The sequence below is a fragment of the Dama dama genome, chromosome 14 (genome assembly GCF_033118175.1).
Source record: "Dama dama isolate Ldn47 chromosome 14, ASM3311817v1, whole genome shotgun sequence".
In the NCBI taxonomy this organism is placed as follows: domain Eukaryota; kingdom Metazoa; phylum Chordata; class Mammalia; order Artiodactyla; family Cervidae; genus Dama; species Dama dama.
The window spans coordinates 3,434,600-3,457,862 of NC_083694.1; the positions used below are offsets into that span (position 1 = coordinate 3,434,600).

At 43.1% G+C, this 23,263-nt stretch overlaps 2 protein-coding genes across 7 annotated transcripts in view; one reads left to right on the forward strand and one right to left on the reverse strand.

Moving 5' to 3' along the window:
- Positions 1–2,431: 2,431 nt before the first annotated feature.
- On the reverse strand, positions 2,432–14,321 carry FAM72A (family with sequence similarity 72 member A). Of its 2 annotated transcripts, XM_061159941.1 has the most exons (4): positions 13,176–14,190; positions 10,859–10,936; positions 7,422–7,546; positions 2,433–3,602 (listed from the first exon to the last, which is right to left on the reverse strand). In XM_061159941.1, exons 1-4 carry the CDS (start codon positions 13,325–13,327, stop codon positions 3,508–3,510), a joined length of 450 nt encoding a protein of 149 aa, XP_061015924.1. In that variant the 5' UTR covers positions 13,328–14,190; the 3' UTR covers positions 2,433–3,507. The 2 variants fall into 2 exon arrangements, with proteins under 2 accessions (XP_061015925.1, XP_061015924.1); XM_061159942.1 differs by lacking the exon at positions 7,422–7,546 and having other exon boundaries at positions 2,432–3,602; positions 13,176–14,321.
- Positions 14,322–14,819: 498 nt separating this feature from the next.
- SRGAP2 (SLIT-ROBO Rho GTPase activating protein 2) overlaps positions 14,820–23,263 on the forward strand; it is a 249,214-nt gene continuing 240,770 nt past the window's right edge. For all 5 annotated transcript variants that reach the window (XM_061159935.1, XM_061159937.1, XM_061159936.1 and 2 more), the window contains exons 1-2: positions 14,820–14,949; positions 16,765–17,373. In XM_061159935.1, the coding sequence (XP_061015918.1) occupies positions 17,307–17,373 (67 nt within the window). In that variant the 5' untranslated portion in view covers positions 14,820–14,949; positions 16,765–17,306. The remainder of the gene's footprint in view (positions 14,950–16,764; positions 17,374–23,263) is intronic.

Here is a 23,263-nt window from a genome sequence, read left to right on the forward strand (position 1 = left end):
AAAAGATAAAGGAGCAAAAAAACAAAAGTCATAATGGGTGAGCTAATGACTCACTGCCCCTTCCGTGAACTTCAAGAATGACAAGATAGGAGAACATAGGGTAGTCAAGCTTCCAAGAATGACAAGATGGAAGAGGGAAGAAAGGCAGTGCCCCACTGCAGACCAGATGTTTCAAGAAAGAGAGGAAATTCAGGGCATTTAAAGATTTATATATGTTCTTAGAATAAACGCAACAAATATAATTTCCATGGTCGTTAAGTGCATCAAAAAAAGGATAGTAGGAACTGACTCTGTGTTACCCTATGGACTGTAGCCTGTCAGACTCCTCTGTCCATGGGATTCTCCAGGCAAGAATACTAGAGTGGGTTGCCATGCCCCTCTCCAGGGGATCTTCCTGACCCAAGAAGGTGGTTTTTCCAGTAGTCATGTATGGATGTGAGAGTTAGACCATAAAGAAAGCTGAGTGCCGAAGAATTGATGCTTCTGAACTGTGGTGTTGGAGAAGACTCTCAAGGGTCCCTTGGACTTCAAGGAGATCAAACCAGTCAATCCTAAAGAAAATCAGTCGTGAATATTCATTGGAAGGACTGATGCTGAAGCTCCAATACTTTGGCCACCAGATGCAAAGAACTGACATACTAGAGAAAACCCTGATGCTCGGCAAGATTGAAGGTAGAAGGAGAAGGGGATGACAGAGGATGAGATGGTTGGATGGCATCACTGACTCAATGGACATGAGTTTGAGTAAACTCCGGGAGTTGGTGATGGACAGGGAAGCCTGGCTGCAGTCTGTGGAGCCGCAGAGTCAGACACGACTGAACGACTGAACTGAGCTGAACTGACAATTCTTGGAAGGCATAGGAAACCACTTACAATTTACCAAATAAACCAGATACTTTTAAACCCCAGTCCATTGATTTACACTGCTCTATGCCCAGAACTCTCATCCTAGCTGGCAAGCCCCTAAAGGGCTTCAAAGCCTGGATCAAGTGGTTTTTTTCTCTGTAGGTTTCTTAACTTCTATTCTCTCCTACTACTCGGAATGATTATTCTTTTGTTTATGGAGTCATTGAACTTTAAGCATCCCATTCATTAAGTAGATTCATAAGGTTCTACCCTTTCTCAAACTTACTGAATACTCCACAGGGTATAGGTTAGCCTGTCATTGTGCAATCCTTGGCACACCGTATGAGTATAATACAGGTTTGTTGAATTGATTCAAATATTATTAATAGGAGAGGACCAAAGTGTAAACAAATTTTCTAGGCCTGGGAATTATGTTAGTGTATGTAAAGTGTATGTGAAATCCGCATATGAGATTCTGCTTTTCAGTCTTAGCAGAGAGCATGTAATTTACTCTTATTTTTTAAAAGTGTCATGAATGTATTTCTCTAGATAAAACATTTTTAATTCACTTTTGGCTTAGAAGTGGCCCTCCCATAACCCAGTTAAGCCAAAAGGTAGCTGAGTAATTTGAAATACTCTCCAGCTGGAGTGAAAGTGCATTTGGGTTTTCTTCAGTGAAACTGTCTTGGTTTGCTTTTCAAAGAGCCTCTCAGTCAACTATAGCCTTTGAAGGCATGAGCAGAAGGGAAGCCAGATGAACTCTGTTGAATTCTAAACTTGCCACATTTTCAATTCTAGCATTAAACTTTTCTTCTCTAATTAAACCAATTAACTAAAGTAGTATATAACATAGTATCAGTTTACTTTTTTATCTTATCCATTATGCCACCTTGTTCCAGAAAGTCTTTAAGAGAGGTTCGGTTAAACGAAAAAAAACCCCAAAAACCAAATTGTTCCACACTTATCTCTTTGGTTCTTTTGGTGACCTGTCAATGCTGATGGTCAGGGTGAAAGAATTTTGGAAAAGTTTTCCAGTGCTAGTAACAGCATTTCTTGAGGCATCTTTTCTCTTTATATAGTAAATGATTATGCAATGCCCACAGGTCAGTTTTACCCTAAGGCCCAGTTGAGTTTTTTCAGCCTTGATCAGTCACTAGGCCCTCACCTAGGGCACAGAACAAGGTAGTTGTTACCCAGCATGTGTCCCAGCTAAATAAAATCATAGCTGATTCGTGTCTGAAGGTGCTCAGAGGGAACAGCTTAAAGATTAAGAACAGGAGCTCTGGAGTCAGTCTGCTGTCTGAGTTTGAATCTGGCCACACCTCTGACTGGTTATGTGACCTTAAACAAGCTTCTTAACTTCTCTATGTCTCACCTGTCTTATCAGTAGAAAAGAAATAATAATGGTAAGTGAATTAAATGTGTAAAGCACTTACATGGTAAGCATGCAATAAATGTTACTTCATATTATATACTTTATGTTTTTAGGCTACAATAAGAAATATTTTTGTCTATATTTTTATGTAAGAAATGTGGATAAAATTAAAAAATTAAAACAAGGTTGGACATTTTTAGAACAAAACTTTATTTACAAAATCATAACTTGGTCTGTTTTGGTATCACTACTGACAAAATGCCTTTGGTTGAAATATAAGTTAAGTTGACAGATTGATTTTAGCAGTTCATAATACAAGAAACCAACACTATCCCATTTGCCTATTCCTGTGTGGCTCCAAATACAGTTAAACAAAGCAAAATTTAAAAAACCTTTATAATGTACAATGGCTTCAGCAAACCACTTATTTAATTTTTTTTCTATTTAAGTGTTGGGACTGAGACAATTAATCTAAAATTTTCTATTTATAGAGAAAGCTCTAGAGAATGGAATTCTTAAAGATGGAGGTTAAATGGCTTTCACAATACAAAATCCATATGACTTTATAAGAATGTAAATAAATAATATTAGTAAATAGTACATATTGAAAATTTTCTGACAAATTCATTTATTGAGCATCATGCTGAGGAATCAAGAGGATTTCTCCATACATTTTAGAGTTTTATTTTATTTGCTGATTCACAATCTTGCTCCATATTAACATATTTATCGCCAATATAACATGTGATAACCAGTACCCACGGAAACCAAATTTTTATTTTTAAAAATTCCCTGCTAAGCTTTACTTCCCAACTGTGCTTCAAAAATATATACATGCTTATATGCATGGTTATATGCATGGACTATGCATGGATATAAGCAAGGTGATAAAGGTGTGGGTATTTAATGCCCCTTATTCAAGAATGTAAAATTAATGGCATCTGACATCTAACTGTATGAAAAACTCGCCCAGATTGGAAGATAGCAGAGCGACATGTAAAAGATTTTTCTACCCGGATTTAAGAATACATCTATACTGGGAAGAGGGGTGAAGAGACAAAGGGTAGAAGTAGAAGCAGATGTAGAAGAAAAGAACTACATTGGTTCAATAAACTCAGGTAATTAATTTGAGACAACAAATAAATAAATCAACAAATACTCCATTTTTGTCTTCCGAAAAAAGAAATCATTGACAAATCCTTACTAACAATTTTTAAATTGGTCCATTAATATATTTTTTACAAAGGAAAAAGTTATATTACATATTGAATATATCATAACTGTAGTCATCTAATACACTCCTCTGCTGAGATATCTAACACATCTTCATCTGTATTCTCTTCTACCTCTGGCAAGTTGCCCCAAAGTAGGAAATTCACACCTGAAAACAAATGGTCATAAAATCATTTTGTGTTGACTACTGTCACAACTCAGAACAAGATACATAAAACCTTTTATGTTAACATTCTTCAGTCCTCCGCTCTACCAACTGAGCTATCGAAGGCCCCGCTTATGTTAACATTCTTATATGAAATTATAGTGTTAGCAGTTAAGAAAAAAGCTAATAAATGAACTGCAAATAACATGATTGATACCTAGATATTAAAACTATCTAACATCTAGAACATAACCATTCTTTAAAACCTTTTAATTAAGGACTTGAATTCTAGAATCTTGGAACTCAAAAAGATCTTAGGAGTTGATTTACTCAAACCTTGCCTCCAGCTACATTATGTCATAATCACTGGTAATTTTCAAATCTATTTTAATGATTTTTAAGAATGGAAATCTCACAAGATCTTTTTAGATTAAATGTCTCTTTGGAGGATGCACGGAAAGACTTGAATAAGCTTCCCCATCTCCTCAACAAGCATGGAGCTGCTGGTGCCTTTCTTCTGGTTAAAAAAAGCAGGGTTTTGGAGCCAGTTATAATATGAACTGGGCTTCCCTGGTGGCTCAGATGGTAAAGAATCCGCCTGTAATACTTGAGACCTGGGTTCAAACCCTAGGTCGGGAAGACCCCCTGGAGAAGGGAATGGCTACCCACTCCAGTATTCTTACCTGGAGAATTCCAAGGACAGAGGAGCCTGGTGAGCTACAGTTCACGGGGTCACAAAGAGTCAGACACGATCAAGTGACTAACACACACACACACATTGTATTACAACTTGAAAGTACTAAGTTGAAAAAAAATACTATTATTAACTGACATCTTTGAGAGTCAATAAGAAAGCAAATCTCAACTGTCCAGTTGTCAGTATGGACTCAGGGAGGACTCAGCAACTCTGGATATCCACACTACACAGCGGGCTTCCCTGGTGGCTCAGGTGGTAAAGAATACGCCTGCAAAGCAGGAGACCCAGGTTTGATTCCTGGGCTGGGAAGATACCCTGGAGGAGGGAATGGCAACCCACTCCAGTATTCTTGCCTGGGAAATCCCATGGACAGAGTAGCCTAGTGGGCTACAGTTCATGAAGTGACAAAGAGTCAGACATGACTTAGTGAGTAACACTTTGACACTGACTTGAGATAGTGGCCACTTGGTGGAATGGAATGAGCCAGGGTTTGGAGATTTGGTTTGAAACCAGTTTCCACCACTAACAGTATACCATGGATGTGTTTACTACTTTTACTACAAATGTATATAACCACAGGCAATATACATTATTATTTTGTGTATCTAAATTTTTACAGTATAGTATTATATGTATCTCTTCTAATTTGCTTTTTTCATTCAATATTATGTTTTTGAGATCTGTCTATGTCCATATGTGTAGATTTAGCTTACTTAGCTCATTTCTTTTTATTTCTGTTGGACATTCTATTGTATGAATTAAAAAAATTACAATCTTAAATTTAGCCCATCACTCATCCTTTTCTCGTCCATTTTGAACAGGTGCCCAAGGAGACATGCACAAGGATATGCACTGCCACACTGTTAAACAGTGAAAACAATTAACCATCTCTCTTGGTTGAGATACTAGAACTTAACCAGGCAAGAAATTAGCATCCATTTGATGCATAATGATGTCTATCATATTTTATATAATTTTTGTATGTTTGAATCATTTACAATAAAAGCACTTCTTTCCCCCCAAGAATGAATGATGTTTTGCTTCTGAACAGATCTAGGCTGAAATCTAAGGGACAATTAGAATGCATAAAGCTAAATGGAGAGCTGAACACAATCTATGTTTGAGGGCATTTGCCAATTCCAGTGGAGAAGGCAATGGCACCCCACTCCAGTACTCTTGCCTGGAAAATCCCATGGACGGAGGAGCCTGGGGGCTGCAGTCCATGGGGTCACTGAGAGTCCAACACGACTAAGCGACTTCACTTTCACTTTTCACTTTGATGTGTTGGAGAAGGAAATGGCAACCCACTCCAGTGTTCTTGCCTGGAGAATCCCAGGGACTGGGGAGACTGGTGGGCTGCGGTCTATGGGGTCGCACAGAAGTGACTTAGCAGCAGCAGCAGCAGCAGCAGTCAATTCCAGGGAATCTGAACTGAGGTTTCCCAAGCCCCCTCAAGAGAGTCTCAGGAAATCAGGTCTACATGTGAAGGCTAACCTAGAACATAGACTTCCTGGGGCCCTTTCAGTCTAAACATTCTAGAATTTTATAAACCTTGTGTACAGATTCCTTTGATGTTGCTGATTCAGGTGATTCAAGGACAGTTGCAATGCCATGAGCAATTCTGTTTTATATGAAGCAACTAGAAAAATCTTCCTTCAAATCATAATATTAGGGTTACAGAGGAGAAGTTTGATATTCTTGGAGTCAAAACTCAGAGACATGAGTGGCTCGGCACAATTGGTTCAAAGGAGAAAAAATAAACTGAGAGACTGGATCTGACAGAAGCAGCACCTTCCTTTCTCTGTTAAGAAGGAGGAAGGAAATCCTGTGATACATCTGTTTCTCATGGATTAGATTCAAGGCAAATGGAAGAATGCTGGGCTTTTCTCTTTGAAAAATTGACCAATATTAAAAAGTAAATCAAAACTGAAAAACCTCCACCCTCTGTTTTGAATTCTATGAAGCAGGAAAAACAGTATCAAAGCAGAAACTTCCTTTAATGTGTTCCATGAGCAACACAAATATAAAACTGGAGGCCTAAATTAGGAGCCTATATCTCACTTAGGGGAGTTCAGAGAAGTCTTCGCTCAAAAATGGCCTTCTTAACATTCTAGAGCCTTAAATTAAGGCCTCCAAATGATGGGTTGAGAGTCACAAATGGATGTCAGGTGATTTTTTTTAAAAAAGAGTCTATAAAAACCCAAGCATAATTGAAAGGTTTAAAGACCCTGACAACCTAGCTAACAACTCAAGATCTCATAGTCTGTGAAGGCAAATCATACTTTAAAAAAAAAAAAAAGAATATATTTTAAGTTCTGAAGAAAACTAAAACATACATTTAAAAACTTGAGAATGTTAGTGCCAACTTAGACTGTCAAATTATTTAAACTTGTTCCATAAAGTAAAGTTCTATAAACTTTAGTTCCCACTAAAAAAAGTCTAAAAGTCACCTTGGTGTGTTGTGTTAAGCAGATATTAGACACTGAGAACATGTGTCCTATAGCAAAACTGAAAGGCTACAGACAATATAAAATGTATTATGTAGATATGGTTTAAGAATTTGTTGTATATTTTTCTACTAAATAATCAGTTCAACATATTGGTATTAACTATTTTCCTTGACTAAAATTTCATAATTTATTAATATAGATGTTAAAATATCTATTTTTATCCTGAAGCAACATTACCAAAAATGGTTTACCTAGTTATCCTTCCTCACAGCTCCCAATGACCCTAGCCTCCCCTTTTCTTAAACACACACACACACACACACACACACACACACGTAAATACAATTGGCTGTCAAATCTAAATTATTCGAAAATTTTCTGGAGCCATATTATATATCAAAGCAGCAATTTAGAGCAATTAAAATATTAATTTTAAAAGACCAAGAAATCCAGCCAAGTTTGAGGCTCTTAAATATGATGTTGAAAACAGAAATGCAATGAGTTTTGGCTTCTATTTGTTTCCATAAGTAAATGTTTGGGATAAAAGTTTCAAAGTTCTACTCTAGTGGATACAACCCAGGTGAGAAAGTCTCAGATGGGATCCTGAAATGATCTATGGAGAGGTTCACTCAAATACTGATAGACAAATGTTACAGGAATTAAATTGTTTCTTACCAGTAGAGTCTAGTCTGTTAATACCATAAACTGCCTGGCTGTGAAACATCCAGAAGTGTCCGTTGTTGCAGGAAAGAAGGCAAGAACAACATGGAACAATCACATGATAACCTACAATGTTCCCACTAAAAAGGAAAATAAATATTATTAGATACAAGGTAATATCTGACCATGCAAATCTTTTAATGTGCTAATGTAAATAGACAGACCATATAAAGATCTCATTTCCTCCTAACAACCTCCTTTGCTGGGATCTTTGGGATGGGAGTTACTCTGATAATAGAGTTCTACTGTCAAGTGGGAAAAGAGTCTTTAAATGAAATAATAGTAACATATTCTCAATTTCTTTGTTAGTATTATTTTATGCGTTGTCCCTTCAGAAGCTAGTTTCTAGTTGCCATAAGCTTGTGATTAGTCCAAAATTGATAGGTTGTACAGACAAAATACATTAAATAAACCCCAATGTGTGGATAAAAGGTTTTTGCTTTCCCCAGGACTATGGTAAGTTGGGTTCTTATATGTTCCAGCTCCATGCCAGCACCTAAAAACTGTTTCAACAGATGGAGGAGTAGGAAGACAGCATGAGCCCATGAAAACTGAACACAAGCTGGCTGCTCTAATTTTAGTCTCAGTGTTTTTGAAGGAATTCAGAAATGAAGCAAATCCACAGCTTCTAGAGAAAGTTGCAGAAGCTTTTACTGTCTCCAGGGTTATCCTTCTTATTAGAAATACCTCACTCTTCCATAGGTTTTTCTTCCCTATCTGATCACTTTAAAATAGACTGAATATACAGGGAACATTTTAGCTAGCAGTGTTTTGTTTTTTAAATGACAACATGAACTGCTTATACCTTGAGTTGTAAAAATTCCTATTATAGCTTGTCCCCACCCTATGAAATGTGAGTCAGTCATTTTTGTGATGCCCTACAAAAAATACTATAAAAGGTACCAGTCCACCTAAAACATGTCTTCTAATCATAATCTGCTCGAAGGGCAAACAAATGAAAGCAAAAGTTGTTCTTGCATTAGACTGACAGTTATTTGTAAGGCTATATTACAAGAATAAATTCTACAGCTTTAATTACCACCCATATTCATTCATTCATCCACTCATACCGCTAATATTTACAGAGCATGTACTATATGTCAGGTACTGTTTTAGGTGCTAGAAATAAAGTCCTTGTGTTCATAGAACTAACATTCTTGTAGGTACACCTCAGATCATTTTGCTCCCTTATTAAAACTCCTTCAATGGCTTTCCATTGGCCAAAAATGAAAACCCAAAGACCTCTCCTACCAAAGTTTGAAAGTGAAAGTGAAAATTGCTCAGTCATGCCGACTTTTTGGGACCCCATGGACTATACAGTCCTTGGAATTCTCCAGGCCAGAATACTGGAGTGGGTAACCTTTCCCTCCCCCAGAGGATCTTCCCAATCCAGGGATCGAACCTAGGTCTCCTGTATTGCAGGCGAATTCTTTACCAGCTGAGCCACAAGGGAAGCCCAAGAATATTGGAGTCGGTAGCCTATCCCTTCTCCAAACCAAAATGTAGATCTATGCTATCCAAAATGTGGCTACTGAGCACTTGAATTGGCTAGCCTGAATTGAAATGTGCTGGAAGTATAAAAGATAAACTTGATTTCATAGACTAAGAATAAAAAATAAGAATGTGAAAACATTTCATTAATAATTTTTCATGTTAGTTACATATTGAAATGATAATACTTGGGATATATTAGGTTAAGTAAAATATCCAATAACATTAATTTCAGGACTTCCTTGGTAGTCCAGTGGTTAAGAATCCAGCTGCTAATGCAGGGGACATGGGTTTGATCCCTGGTCTAGAAGATTCCACATGCTATGGGGCAACTAAGCTGTGCGCTGCAACTACTAGGCCATGCTCGAGAGCTCACAAGCCGCAACTCCTAGCCTGTGTTCTAGAGCTCATGAGCCCCAACTGCTGAGCCTGAGTGCTCAAACTACTAAAGTCAGTGTGCCTCAGAGAGAGAAGCAACCACAACGAGAAGCCTGCACACCACAACTAGAGAGTAGCCCCTCTCGCTGCAGCTAGAGAAAGCCTGTGTGCAGCAATGAAGGCCCAGTGCAGCCAAACATAAATTAAAAACAATAAAATTTAAAAAAAAAAAAAATTTCATTTGTTTTTATAAAGAATGCTTTTCTTCTTTATAAAAATACTTTTAATAAAGAATAAAAAGAAGTTACTCGAAATTTTAAAATTACATATGTGGCTTGTACACTTCTATTGGATGGTGTTGCTCTAGGCTATCTGGATTCTGAGTACATCTCTAATCTACCCAAACTCTCTCATCTGATGTTCACAATATCTCAGCCACACTGGCCATTGTCTTTTCTATTAGTTGATATGTTCTTCTTGCCTTGGCTGTTCCCTCTGCCTAGAACATTCTTCCTTTGGCTCCATCTTAGCTGTTTTTAGGATTCAATTTCAGTGTTACCTTCCCTGACCATGTTATATAAAATAGCTCTTGCCCACTCTCTCAACCTTTATTATTCTCTATCATTTATTATTATTACTTCCTTTGGAGTACTTCCCATCCTATTCAAGATCTTATTTATTTAAATATCTTATTGATTAATTGATTGCTTTCCTACCAGAATATAATGTTCAAAGGCTTTTGATTTTGTCTTCTTTATTGCTGAATTTCAGCCTCTAGAACAATGATGAGCACATGGTAGGACCTCAATAGACAGTTTAAATGAATGAATGAAAGAAATTAGTCATGACCACACAAAAAGAGTTTGCTAATTCAAATGATCAAAATTTATAATCCAAATCCTATTTAAATGAGAAAATCTCAACTGTTTTTTCCCTAGGATTTAATCCCATAGGATTAATAATACTCAAGTCTGTTTGCCTCTCGAAAAATTATAGTAATAGCTTTCATTTGAGTTGTAATTTATAGTTTACCAAGCCTTCTAACATTCATAATTCACTCGATCTTCACAACTCCATAGGTAAATATAAAAAATATTTTAATTTTTATCTCAAGAAGATACCTGAAGATATGTATCTTCTTGAGATAAAAATTAAATAAGGAAACAGAGGTTCAGAGGTTTAAGACATTTACTCAAGGGAATAAGGATAGGGCCAAGGCTAAAACCTGACTTTTATTACTGTAAATCTAAGTGTTTCCCCCACTTCCAAAACTACACTGCCATTTTCTGAAAGTTAAAGCAAGTATTTGTTAATGCACTTCGAAAAACTGTAAAGTCATATACAAATGTAAAGTGAATTAAAACTCTTTCAAAAAACAGTTCTAAGTAACAAATGGTTTTTCAACTGTTCACTGCATGGGTGATAACCACTGCTTGATGCAGCCCACTGAACCTTTTTCTGTGCTTCAGTGTCAACATTCATCTCCCAAACCCAGGGCTATTTGGAATATTGCCACACGTTACCATTTTAAACATGCGATGTCCTTCAGTTTACATTTGCAGATTTCAGTGAAATAGCATCTTCCAATGAAGTCCACTGCACTAAATGGAAAAGTTTAGAGATAGTCAAATGTACTTTTTAAAAGAATGTTGTGAAAAACACATAAAGTAAAATTTGCTATTTTAATCATTTTTAAGTGGACAGTTCATAAGTGTTAAGTGTATTCACATTTTCTTTGTGCAACAAATCTACAAACTTTTTCATCTTGCAAAACTGAAAGTCTATACCAATTAAATAACAATTCCTCATTTCCCTCTTCCCCCAGAACCTGGCCACCACCATACTACTTTCTGTTTCTACAAATCTGACTACTTTAGATACCACAGATAAGTGGAATAATAACAGTATTTGTCTTTTTGTGGCTGACTTATTTTTCTTAGCATAACATCTTCAAGGTCCATCCATGTTGTAGCATGTAAGAGGCAGGATATCCTTCCTTTTAAAGGATGGATAATATTTCATTTATGCATATATCACATTGTTTATTCATTCATTGTTGTACATTTGGACTGCTTCAACCTCTTGATTATTGCGAACAATAAGAACTTGAGTGTGCAGATATTTCTTCTAGATCTTGCACTAAATTCTTTTGGATATATACTCAGAAATGGAATTGTTGGATCATATGGTAAATCTATTTTCAAGTTTTTCAGGAATTGCCATGTTATTTTCCCTGTAGTGGCATCATTTCACGTTCCTACCAACAGTGCACTAGGCTTCCAATTTTTCCATACCCTTGCCACAATATGTACTTTGGATTGTGATTTAGCATGAATTTTATAAACTCAAAGAGCTGAAAGGGACACTAAGAGAAATTGTAAGAGAACTATAGTATATGTTGCAAGGGTAAATAAATATTTGTGAGCTCACTATAAATATGACAAACCTTCCATTCAAAAAATCTTATGCATTCATTAGTTCACACACATCTTAGTACATTAATCCAACACCACTGTAAGCCCTACATGGAAGAGTAGTAAAGAGGAAAGACTTGGTCATATTAACAATTCACATATGTGAGCCTTCCTTATAACTATTCTATACTTACCATAGCTAGTGCAAAGACAAATGGGCTAATATTTAAAACTATTGTTTCTGTATGTGTTACTGAAAAGAAAAAGCAAAAAATCACTGAAATTTTGCAATAGTAGGGTCCAGATTTATTGTCTAGTGCTTTTTCTTTTTGCAACACCTACACACACAGACAGAGGTAGTTATAATAATCCATTTATCTTTATACTAAATGAGGGCCTCTGGCTTTGCCATTATGCATGACTACACTCAAACCAATGCAGATAAGATTTCAAGGGAGGAAAGTTCACAGCTTTGAGTATATTTAATTTTTTTAAAAGTTTCTATCATCATCATGAAATTCATTTTAAAGTATTCTGTTTATTGGTGTGCTTCCTCTGGCTCTGTGTCCAAAGAAGAGTTGTCCATGTATATTTTGGATAATTTCTCTTTTGCTTTTGTGACAAAGTTTCAATAAAGAGTAAAATCTTGAAAACCATGTAAAGGCACATACATGTTGACTATAGAAAGTACCTTTTTGAGTTAGAAAAAAGTATATTTAAATCAAATAAAGTGGCTATTTTTCTAAATAGGAAGCAAATTCTTAAAGATTCTACACCCAAAAGTGGGTAGTGGCTGAAAACAGAATTTAAAAGGATTTAAGTATGCAAACAAATGCATAATATCTAAAGCAGGGCTTATGGGAGACACAGATTATTTTAGGACTGTCTCTATTTCATCCCATAAAGATCTGTATGTCTTGCACATTCAGAATGAGGGAGATCACAAGGAAAGAGTATTGAATTAGGTGGACAACTGATCTGATTCCGCATGCCCACTGCCAAAAAAATAAAAAGGTAGAAAACCAGGAGATGTTTTTTGGAGTAAAAGTTTATGAATAAAAACAAAAAAAACTTAAATGATCTCTCTTCTCCAGCAGTACTGAGAATCTTGCTTAAATTACCTAGCATCTCAGTCATGGACTTGATCCAGTGAGAGGATGGTTGGGTAGGGCCAGGGATTCAACTTAAGGGATCACATGACTATAATTGAACTAGAAACATTACATCAGGACTGACCACTCTGGTTAAACCACAGACTTTGTCCAGACAGTCTGCCCCCTTAGTTAAACTCCAAGGGGATCATCAGACTGTTGGGAGTGGCTGAAACACCAAAATGATAACCTCCTTGTTGACTGCGAGAGGTTCAAGCCATACACTTTTCCCATTTAGTTAAAGGCTACCGTTGCCCGCCACTAGCATGACTTACTTGGTAGGAGGGATGTCTGTAGAGAAAAGGTCTATTTCAGTGTCAGCCAGCAAAACAGCCTTCATTCCCCTAGAGCTGAGCACTTGTTTACAGAATTTGCAACACAGGATGGACACGCGCCGGTCCTTGAAAGTACAGCTGCTGGTAGACATGGCGTCTCGGAAGGATGAGGTGTGGGATTTTGGAGCAATACCCTCCCTAGTTTGATTCCCCCAGGCTAAAAATCAAATTGTGAGGCCTCGAGTTTTTCTAAGCCCAAAACTTGAGAAGGATATGAGTTCTTTTCTGTTTTTCCGTTCGAGGGTAAAAGTAATGTTTATTGAGTAGGAAGAGAGAAGCAACAATCTTGGCTTTCTCTTTAACTTTCGGGGGGAAGGGAGAGGAGTTTGAAGTGAGGAGCAGGCAAACTGCAAGGTGTCTCGGGGAACTTCTCTACAGTTTTCCTGTCCTCTAATCTGAAGGATCGTCTGTTCTTTAGTTCCTTTTGCAATTACTGTAGCTTCTGCTGACAGGCTCTTTTATCCGCAGGTTCCTACTCAAGCCCCCTAGCTCGGAGCGCTCCGATTCCTCTCTCTCTCGGATACGGGGCTAAGGTTCCCAACTCACGTCTCCTCTGTGGAAATCTTTCTCCTCTCCTCAGGATTCAGAAACCCCCTCAGTTTCTCCCACAGGCGAGCCTGGGTATCCCTTAACCCTCCCGCGACCCTCCTCCTCTCTGCCAGTTCGCGAGACCCCGGCTTCACTTCTTTCCTGGCACAGCCCCCAGCCCTCAGCATGCGGGCTCTCGCGTCGCTCCTCCTGCGTCTCCCTCCCCTCAGCTTTCCCTCGTGGCTCCCGCCGATCCCTCAAGTCTTTCCCGAGCGGCCGCTCCAGAGCGCAGGGGGCTGTCGCCGGGGCGGGGCAGAGGTCGCTTTGCGGGCTCGGTCGGCGTTGTGGGGGGGGGGGTCTCTGCCACCGCACACGTCGCTTTTTGCTCGCTCTTCCGCTCTCGACCTTTCCAACCCGCTGTCAGTTTGAATCGGTCGGCGCCGTGCACCGATTGGGAGAACTCGCGTTAGCCCACGTCCCGCATTGGAAGGCTCGTGAGCCGGCCTCTGAGGCGATCTCAGTGGCCAGGAACGCCGACGCCCCGCCCCAGTAACGGGCCTAGATAAATCTCCGCTTGCTGGTTGGCAGAGCTTGGCCCCGCCTCCGATCTCATTGGCCCGCTTGCTAGGATTGGGCGGGCACGCCCCTCGCCCCCGTGAGAGAACAAGGCTCGCCCACCGCGCTTCTCATTGGCAGACGTTCCACAGGCCCCGCCGCGCTCTACTCTGCATTGGCTAGAATTCTCCGCAACGCTCCGCCTCTCTTTCCCCGGTCCAATCGGCCGCGCCTCCCCTCAGAAGTGTGTGTTTGGCTGTTGGTTCTCTCTTAATCCCGCCCTTCCATTCTACTGTGGGGCTCGGCCTCCCGGGGAGGAGTTTAACTCTGTGACCACGCCTCGACGGTGCTAGTCACACCTCCAGGGTTTCGCCAGCTCCTCCTCCTCATTCCTGGCCTCTCGGGATCAGCTGTTCCTATTGGCTGCGGGCCCCATCGGTCGATAGAAAGCGGGCGCTGATTGGCAGGAGGGTGGGCCCTGCTTCCAGCGGGGTCCTGTGGAGTTGGCAGAGGCTCCTCGGGGGACTAGGGGGACCGATCTGCGTAGAAGCGGGTGGCAGGGACGAGAGGGGAGGAGAGCTCCGAGTGGGAAGCGGAGCCGGGGGCGCAGGACCCGTCGCGTCAGAGCCAGGTAAAGGCTCCGTCCCTCTCCCTTTTCTTCTCGCCCGCCGCGGGACTGGAGCCCGGACTGGACAGACCGGGCGGCAGAGGCGGGAAGGAGAGGGCGCGGATGCGGCTCTCGGCATCGCCCTCGCGCTGCCGCCCGGAACCCCTCAGGCCCCCTCCCTCCGGACCCACTCCCCATCTCCCGGTGCAGCCCACAGTGCTTCTTTAGGGCTGCGTCTCCGCCCTTCGCCGTCCTGCCCGGGACCCTGCCTTGGCTCTCGCGCCGCGGCGCCGTCAGCTCCCAGCCCCCTCCCCCAAGCCCCCTGCACACGGGCAGCCTCCGTGCACCTTTGGGCAGCCGTCGTTGGCATCATCCGTGACCAACGACTGCCCTCTGCCTCTGTCTCCAAGCCCTGGCGGAGAGCCCAGTCACAGCCCTGGACCCAGAAAGACGGGTGTTCCGCGCTGTTTCCGGGGCTCTTCTCCGGCCTCAGCCCCCCGGCCCGCCCGGAACGGGCCCCTCTTCACGCACTCGCCTTCTTGGACCTGCCTCTGCGAACCCAGAGTTGCTAACATCGTAGCGCCGCCCGTACCACTGCGGCCCACGATAGTCTCTTAACTACCCCCTCACCCCCAAGGTAGCCCTTCCCCTGCCCGCTCCCCGCCTATCAAGCATGTGCAGAAGCTCCACTCATCCCCCGTTCGCGTGCAGTCTTCGGACCCCACCTCTCACACCCCCTCCTCCCCCTGCTTCCTGCCCGTCTGAAGCACCACGCCGCCGCTCCGGCTCCCTGCTCCTCCCTCGCTGCGGCCCTTTCTCCAGGCGCGGGAAGTGGGAGACTCCCGGCGCGGAAAGGGAAAGGGGCAGCCAAAGAGGGAGGGTCGCCGCCGCGGCGCGTCCCGGAGCGAGGCGCGCGGCTCTGCACTCGCGTCCTCGTCTCTCCCGCCTCCTGGGCCTGGGTCCGAGAGGAATCTCCTCGGGGACCTCCTGGTGCCAGGAGTCGGGGCCGCGAACCTCAAAGACCTCCCCCCGCCCCCATCCCCCAGCCTGGGATTGGGTGCGGTGTCTGGGATCTCTGAGCTTGGGTGATCAATTGGGGGTGGCATTTAGAGTCGCTGTGGTCCCTGACTTGGGAGAGGCGGTGGCTGCCTTCCACACTCCCCGCCCCCGCCCTGCCTTCCCGGTTTTCCCGACTCCGACCCTCGCCTCTAACCCGTTTCCTGCTTCTGCCGACCACATTGTTTTCCTGGATGTGTCCCACACCGAGCAGCCTTTTTTTTTTTCCTGCAGATCACTTCCCCCCCCTCCGACACTCCCCCCCCACCTCAACATTTTGCTGCCAAGAGAAGCTAGTAACCAAAACAAAACAACTGGCAGGAGGGGCGGAGGGAAAGAAAAGTTGTGCCCGGGTGACTTGTCCCTTCCCGGCTTTGATCCCCTTTGAAGTCCAGGCAGTTGCCCCCGCCCGGGGTCGGGGGCCGCGTCGGAGGCAGGGCCGAGAGGGTTCCCTCCGGCTGCCGCTGCCCAACGTTGGCAAGGCTCGGGAGGCCACCGAGGTGTCGCAGTCCCCGCCCGGAATCCCGCGTTCCCGCCGCAGTCCCCACCCCAGGCCCACGAAGGCCGCTGCTCCAAAGTGTTTTCTTTTAGCCTTAAAACAAAATCCGGAGGGAGCTTCCTTCCTCCCCACCTCGCTGCGCAGGGCTCTGCGGGCCGGGCAGCGTTTGGCTGAGATGAATGGGCCCAGGCCAGACTGGGAGCGGCGTCCCTTACCCCACCCCCGCAGCGATTAGGATCTGCACTGGGGCTGATAGCCCCCTCCCCTTTTCCCTGCATTTACAGGCAAGTGAACCGGAGCAAACGACTTCCGATCCAGTCTGCGCTGCTGCGACTCCCGTTTGGGATTTGATTTGCAGCATCTTCGAGCCTGTGCAACAAAAACCCGCGAAACACGCCCAGCCCTCCCCCGGCACCCCGATACGCACCCACTCTCTCCCGGGGACCCAGCTGGGCGAGTCCACACCGCCGCACCCTCACACCATGTTGTGCGGAAGGACTTCCACTCCCAGCCTGTGTCGTTGATGTCAGACCCCAGGCCAGCCTTCGGGCGCTGCAGTTCTCCCGGCTAATGCTGAGGCTGCGGCTCGGGCTCTAGCACGGGAACCAGCCGCCGCCGCGCCCGGCCCCAGCGCCCACCGCCTGCATGTGCCCGCCGTAGCCGCCTGCCCAGCCCGCAGCCCGCGCTCCCCGGAGCGCTGGAGACCACCGCGGGGGGCCCCTTCTGCCCTCTGGAGAAACGGTCTTGGAGGTATTGATTTCGGCGGTTGGATTTTTCCCGTGGATCTATCAATTCACAATTCGAATTTGGAAGAAAGAAGGAAAACATGACGTCTCCAGCCAAATTCAAAAAGGATAAGGAGATCATAGCAGAGTACGATACTCAGGTCAAAGGTAAGGGCTTTGAAAAATAGCATAATGCATCTTCTCTGTAGACCATGGAGACATACATTTCCCTGATTTGCAGGGTGTTCATTTCTTTGGGTGGAGCAGGTGGGGGCAGGCTGACCCTAGAAGTGGTTTCGTAGGTGGGTCTGCGCCTCCGAGGGATTGTCCGTGGCAGGGGCCACAGGCTCTGGAAAGGCATTTTCGGAGTGGACTTTACAGCTGTCTGTAGGGCTGGTCATTATTTTGGTAGTCTTTTTCCCCAGGCTAAATAGAATAGGGGGAGGGGCAGGAGGTTCTTGGAGAGAAAAGGCGGCAATTTGCCTCTGGGTGCCTGGGTCAGGTTTCCTTGAAGGACAGCTGAAATCTGACAGGTGTTTGGGAATTTATTTCAGAGGTTGAAGAGGCGTCCAGGCAGAGAAAGGCAATCTTGAGAAGGTGTACCATTTGGAGAGCCCTGGGAGAGGGTGGGTTTTTTTTTGTTTTTTGTTTTTTTTCTGATGCACTATATCCAAACATGGTATTTGCTATGCCATCAGGCACAGAAAGTCTGTAGCCACCTTGGGTGCACCTTGTACCTGTCCGGTCTCTGCTTGTCTGCATTCTGTCTGAGATCCGAGAACAGAAAGAATAAGGTCACTCACACCCAGTCTCCACCTTCACCTAAACCTGAGTGGAGTTGGGATGTTGCTGGGTGGTGCTGATTCCGGAGAATGGGAAGACATAATTGTTTAACCCTTCTGTGCTGTTGTCTTCCGCTCCAGAATATGCGTGTTGAAAGGCCCTCATACCTCTCTGCAAAATTATGAGGGGTAAAGCAGAATGTGGACCCAGAGAAAACAAGTGACCTGTCGGCACATCTTTTCCACTGCCTGACTTGGCGCATGAATCAAAACCCCTTCCCAGATAGCCTTTTTTAACCAGCAGTACCCATAGAAGGGGTTCCTCCCCGTTATAGAACCCCGGCTTGTGGTTGTATAAGGCACTGTCCCTTCCTGGCCAGTCACTAGAAAGAGCCATGTGGCTCTAGCCCATTGAGACCTCAGCTGGGGAGTGGGAGAGGTGGGTGGCCTTGAATGTTACACCACATGGTTGGAGCTCTGGGTTTTCCTTTGTTTCGGAGTGCAGAGGGAGGGGCCCCTCCTTCTTTCCCTGCGCTAATGCAAGGAGACCTTTTCCTATCCTAGAGGACTTGGAAAAGGCCATGCCTCCCCTCTTAGGATTGCTGGGGGTGTGAGTAGGGCAAGAGTTTGAAATGGGCAGCTGCTTTATCTCTTGGAAGGTTGGACGGTAGTTTGAGGTCCACGTTGCGCCTATGGGATCTCTTTAATGTCATCAGCTTGGTCCATGCTGGAGTACCCTGAGGGACTTTCTATCCACTGGGCTGCAAAGAACTGGGGGAGCTGACTGATGGATAGCTTCAGTTGAGCTGGGACTGGGAGAGGTGTGGCTGTGAGGTATAATTGAGGTCTTGGCCTCTTGTCACTGTTCATAATCCCAGCTTATTTCTGTAAACAATAGGCTACTGGCCTCAGTGTCCTGTACAGATGTACTGCAGTTTGCTGTTGGAATCCCCCCTGCAGTTTTAACCAGATATGTCATCCTTTTTTTTTTTTTTTAATACCTTCTATTCTTAACTGTTGCCATAGGGAGGAGTGTTAATAACTTTGACTTTCCCAGATTTCTCTCCAGAAGCATGCCATTTGACTCAGGTGCAAAGTGATTTCACACGTTTATTTTTTGGAAGGTTCAGGACCGATAGGTGTTGAATTGCATCTGCTGATTCTCTATTGGTGAAGGATTTTTCACAAGTGTCTCAAAATTAAACACTTCGTATATTTACAAACATTGCTCTTTGAGATGATGTAATGCAGTTGACTATTTGGGGTTTCTCTTCAGCCTTGCCACAGGCAGGAGACTGCTTTGCTTTGTACTGATATTTTTTCATTGACACTATTCAGCATCATAGAATTTTATAGGTGGCTGAGCATGATGTTTTACTCAGAGAATGTGCCCGATGAATGCTTATGAGACTGATTTGAATGGTTTAGTCCCTCATTTATAGCTGAGGCAAGTGTAGAGAAATTAAGAGGCCTGTCCAAGGTCACACAGCTGGGTGGTAGTAGATCTGAAACTAGAAGCAGGTTATCGACTCCCAATTACCTGTTCTATTCTATTCATATTTACTATGAAACGTCATTTGACCAGAGTAGGGTCAATGTATCATTGTTCATATCAGAGTAGGGTCAATTAAAAAGCAAAATGTATCAATGGATAATAGTAGAAATAATGATAATAATAGATTATATTTTGTGTGGTTATTGTGTTCCAATCTGTCCCAAGTGCTTTATAAGAATTGTCTCATTTGATCTTCACTTAAAACCTGGAGGTGAATCTTACTTCATTCTCTATTCACTGCATGAAGAAACTGAGGCTTAGAGAGGATAAAGAAGTCCTTCCAAGGTCACATAGCCAAACCACAGCAGCGGGACTCCACTTCTTTATTCATCAGCTAGTTATTGAGTGCCTTGAATGGGTTCTGGGTGCTGGTAACGAGGCTGTGAACAAGACGAAGTCCTCTCCCTCTTGAAGCTTTCACACTAGAGTCCGTGCTCCCCATGGAAGATCTTGGAGATCTGTGTTCTCCATAGAACTTGGAGACAGAGGACCTGGGTTTTGGGTTGGCTCTGCTCCCCTGCTAACTGGAAGCCCTTGGTCAGATTTATGATGTTTCAGCTTTTTATGGGTTGTGTGGGACTCATCGTGCTGCCAGTCTTACTTCTCTTACAGATGCCAGGATAAAAAAGAAAATTAGTTTTTTGGTCTGATGGTTAAGAGCGCAAGTTTTTGAGTCAAAGGGATCCAGGTTTAAATCTCAGTGCTGTCACTCGCTTGCCTCACTCCTTGGGCAAGTTACCAGACTTGTCCAAGCCTCAGGATACTGACTTGAAAAACAGGCAGCATAATACATGTTTCCTAGGTGGTTGTGAGCATTCAGTGACATAGTGTATCAAAATCATTGAACACAGTATCTGGCAGTTGTAAATGCTCAGTAATAGTCAAGTGAAAGTGTTAGTTGCTCAGTCACAGCCAACTCTTTGTGACCGCATGGACTATAGCCCACCAGGCTCCTCTGTCCGTGGGATTTTCCAGGCAAAAATACTGGAGTGGGTTGCCGTTCTCTTCTCCAGGGGATCTTCCGGACCCAGGAATTGAACCTGGGTCTCCTACATTACAGGCAGATTTTTTACCGTCTGAGCCACCAGAAACAGTAAGGTCTGCTTAATTGGGATGAACATTCAGTCCACATTGCCTTTTCACTCCCAAAGTGCCAGTTGTAATGATAAGAAAGGAGTCTAGGAATAAAACCTGGGTTCTGGTTTAAGTTCCTCCAGTAGTAATGAAAAATATCTTGGTTCGGTCTCTTAATGAGAACTGTTTCTCATTCTGAAAAGTGAACAGGTAAACTATCTAACTGTTGGTCACTGTTGTTCTGTGTATCTCTGACCAGAGTCCTGAGTCTTGCTTTTCAGTCAGAATGGTTTAAATCTAGAGGACCCTTAATGGACTTTGGGGAACCCTGCCTGTCTGTGGTTTTGGCTCCCTTTAAACCACCTGCTTGCATGTGCCCTGAAGGACTTCTGAGACTACAGCCCCAACCATACCCCAGTGTGGTTTTATGAGGGGCGTGCCTCCTTAGTCAGCCTGCCTTGGAGCTGCCTTCTTAAAAACCATCATTGTTTCTGCTTTGTGGGTGTTCAGATTCCTTTGAAAGTTCATGCCTTTCAATCTCTAACTCGAAAGCAGTAATATTCTTAGTACTTGTACATGGCTCAATTTACAAAGCTCTTCATATACATTAACTCTGGAAATTCTTGACAGATTCATGGTTGTAACCCGAGGCCTTCTGGCCTCTGCTCTGTCAGCTTCTTTGGGGATTGGAGCAGCAAAAAGTGGTAAGGTGTGGGGCATAACCTTCACAAGAGGTGGTAATCTGGCTGGTATTTGGATGAGTTCACCTCATGGCAGACCCTCCCAGCTGTTGTCCTGACCTTGTTCAAGGCTCCTTTCCTATACACTCTCCATACCTTGAGTTTTTCCATCCCCCAGAAAGCTTGAGATGGACAGTTAATGCAAATATTCCAGGAGGAATCATCTGAAACAGAGTGGCACTGTGTGCTGAGCCGTCAAATTCTCTTTCTTGAGAACATTAGGGGTCTTGTCTTTTTCTTTTTTTTTCTAATGTCTTAGAAGAACAGTGTGTGTGCCCCACAGAGCTGAGAAGTGAAATTTTGTAATTTCCATCTGGAGCATTTTGATAGAAAAGCCTCAGGCCTTTGCCTGGAACAGTTTAACCCTTTCAGGACCCTTTCAGAGCAGATGAAATTTAAAACTCTAGACATATTGTGTGTGCACACACACTTGGGAATCTGGATTGCTGGTATTTAAACAAGCTTTTTCTCTGGGGAGGTGTGAGCGGTTCTTCACTCCTGCCAACAAAGGTCTTCTCAGAAGCTTCTTTCCTCCCAGCCCCCATCTCTCAAGGGAGCTTTAAATATAATCAGTTTGTGAAAAGCTGCAGTAAAACATCTCATTGGAATCCCCAAGCAGATGCCATCATCTTCCTGCGAGATGATGGAAGGCACCTCTTCGCCTGCTCAGGGAAGATAGGACTGTGTGGTAAGGTGAGCTCCTGGAAGAAAACGAAGCCCTTGGAAAAAGTCTAGTCCTATACTCTGTATCTCCAAGTTAAAAGGCCCTGGAGGAAGGTGGTGGGCAAGGAGCTGGGCCTGCTGTGTGCTGTGCAGAGAAGCAGTGGTTAGAAATGGGGTTCGTAAGGAGTCCTTAACTTTTCCAGTTTCAGGCATTCTCTGGAGGAATGGGAACAGAAGTTTCCTTTGGAGAACCCCATCTGGTAGTTATGTACCACACAGGTTGAAAGCCTGCACAAGCCCTGATCATTGCTCTGTTATGAAATTTACAGAGTCTGACTTGACCCTGCAATGTAGGGTCCACACCCTTTTAAAATCAGCAGGTGCCCAGCCCCTGGCTCATAAACGCCCACTGCTCACTGGAGATAAACGCGGGCTGCCCACGGCACCTGTAGAGGACTCCTTCCAGAAGAGAGGTTTTCTTCACGAGAGTCATGATTACCTTAGGCCTGAGACCTCTGAGGTCTTTGTTAGGAAAATATAATGTCATGTTGTGTGGAAAAAGAAGTTGATATTTCTATTTCTACTGGCAATAAAATTCAAGTGAATAGTTTTAACTGGTGTGAGCTACAGAACTGGCCTTTTGGGGAATCTGGGAAAGTTACCTCAAAGTTGTTTGATTTAAAAATAAATAATGAAAGCACTTAATATGTTCCTGAAAATTACAAAATAACACCTTTACTGATTTTACAATAATGTATAGGAACTCTCGTTTTTCTCTCTCTCTCTAATTGTGGTGAAATACACATATCATAAAATTTACCATCTTAATCATTCTTAGGTATACAGTTCAGTGGCATTAATTGCGTTCACATTGTTGTGTAACCATCACCACCATCTATCTATCCACAGAACTCTTCAATGCAGAGTTGAAACTCTGGACCCATTAAACAATATCCCCCCACCCCGTTTGGTGACTCTAGGTACCTCTGTAAGTAGAATATACAGTATTTATCCTTTTATGACTGGCTTATTTCACTTAGCATAATGTATTAAAGGTTCATCCATGTTGTAGACACATGTTCATCCATGTGTCAGAATTTCCTTCCATTTTATATATATAATTCACATTTTAAAATTATATGTATAATATACATTTTTAAATCCAATCATCCATTCATGGACACTTGGATTGCTTCTACCTTTTGGTAAATAATGCTGCTATGAACATAGATATATTCTTATTT

Excerpts from the sequence above, each read along its gene's own strand:
- FAM72A (XM_061159941.1), bottom strand. The coding sequence starts at position 13,327 with ATGTCTACCAGCAGCTGTACTTTCAAGGACCGGCGCGTGTCCATCCTG. Across the intron at positions 7,547-10,858 it reads GACATCGCATGTTTAAAATG|TGGGAACATTGTAGGTTATC; the intron begins GTAACGTGTGGC and ends TTTCCTTTTTAG. Across the intron at positions 3,603-7,421 it reads TAACAGACTAGACTCTACTG|GTGTGAATTTCCTACTTTGG; the intron begins GTAAGAAACAAT and ends ATTTGTTTTCAG.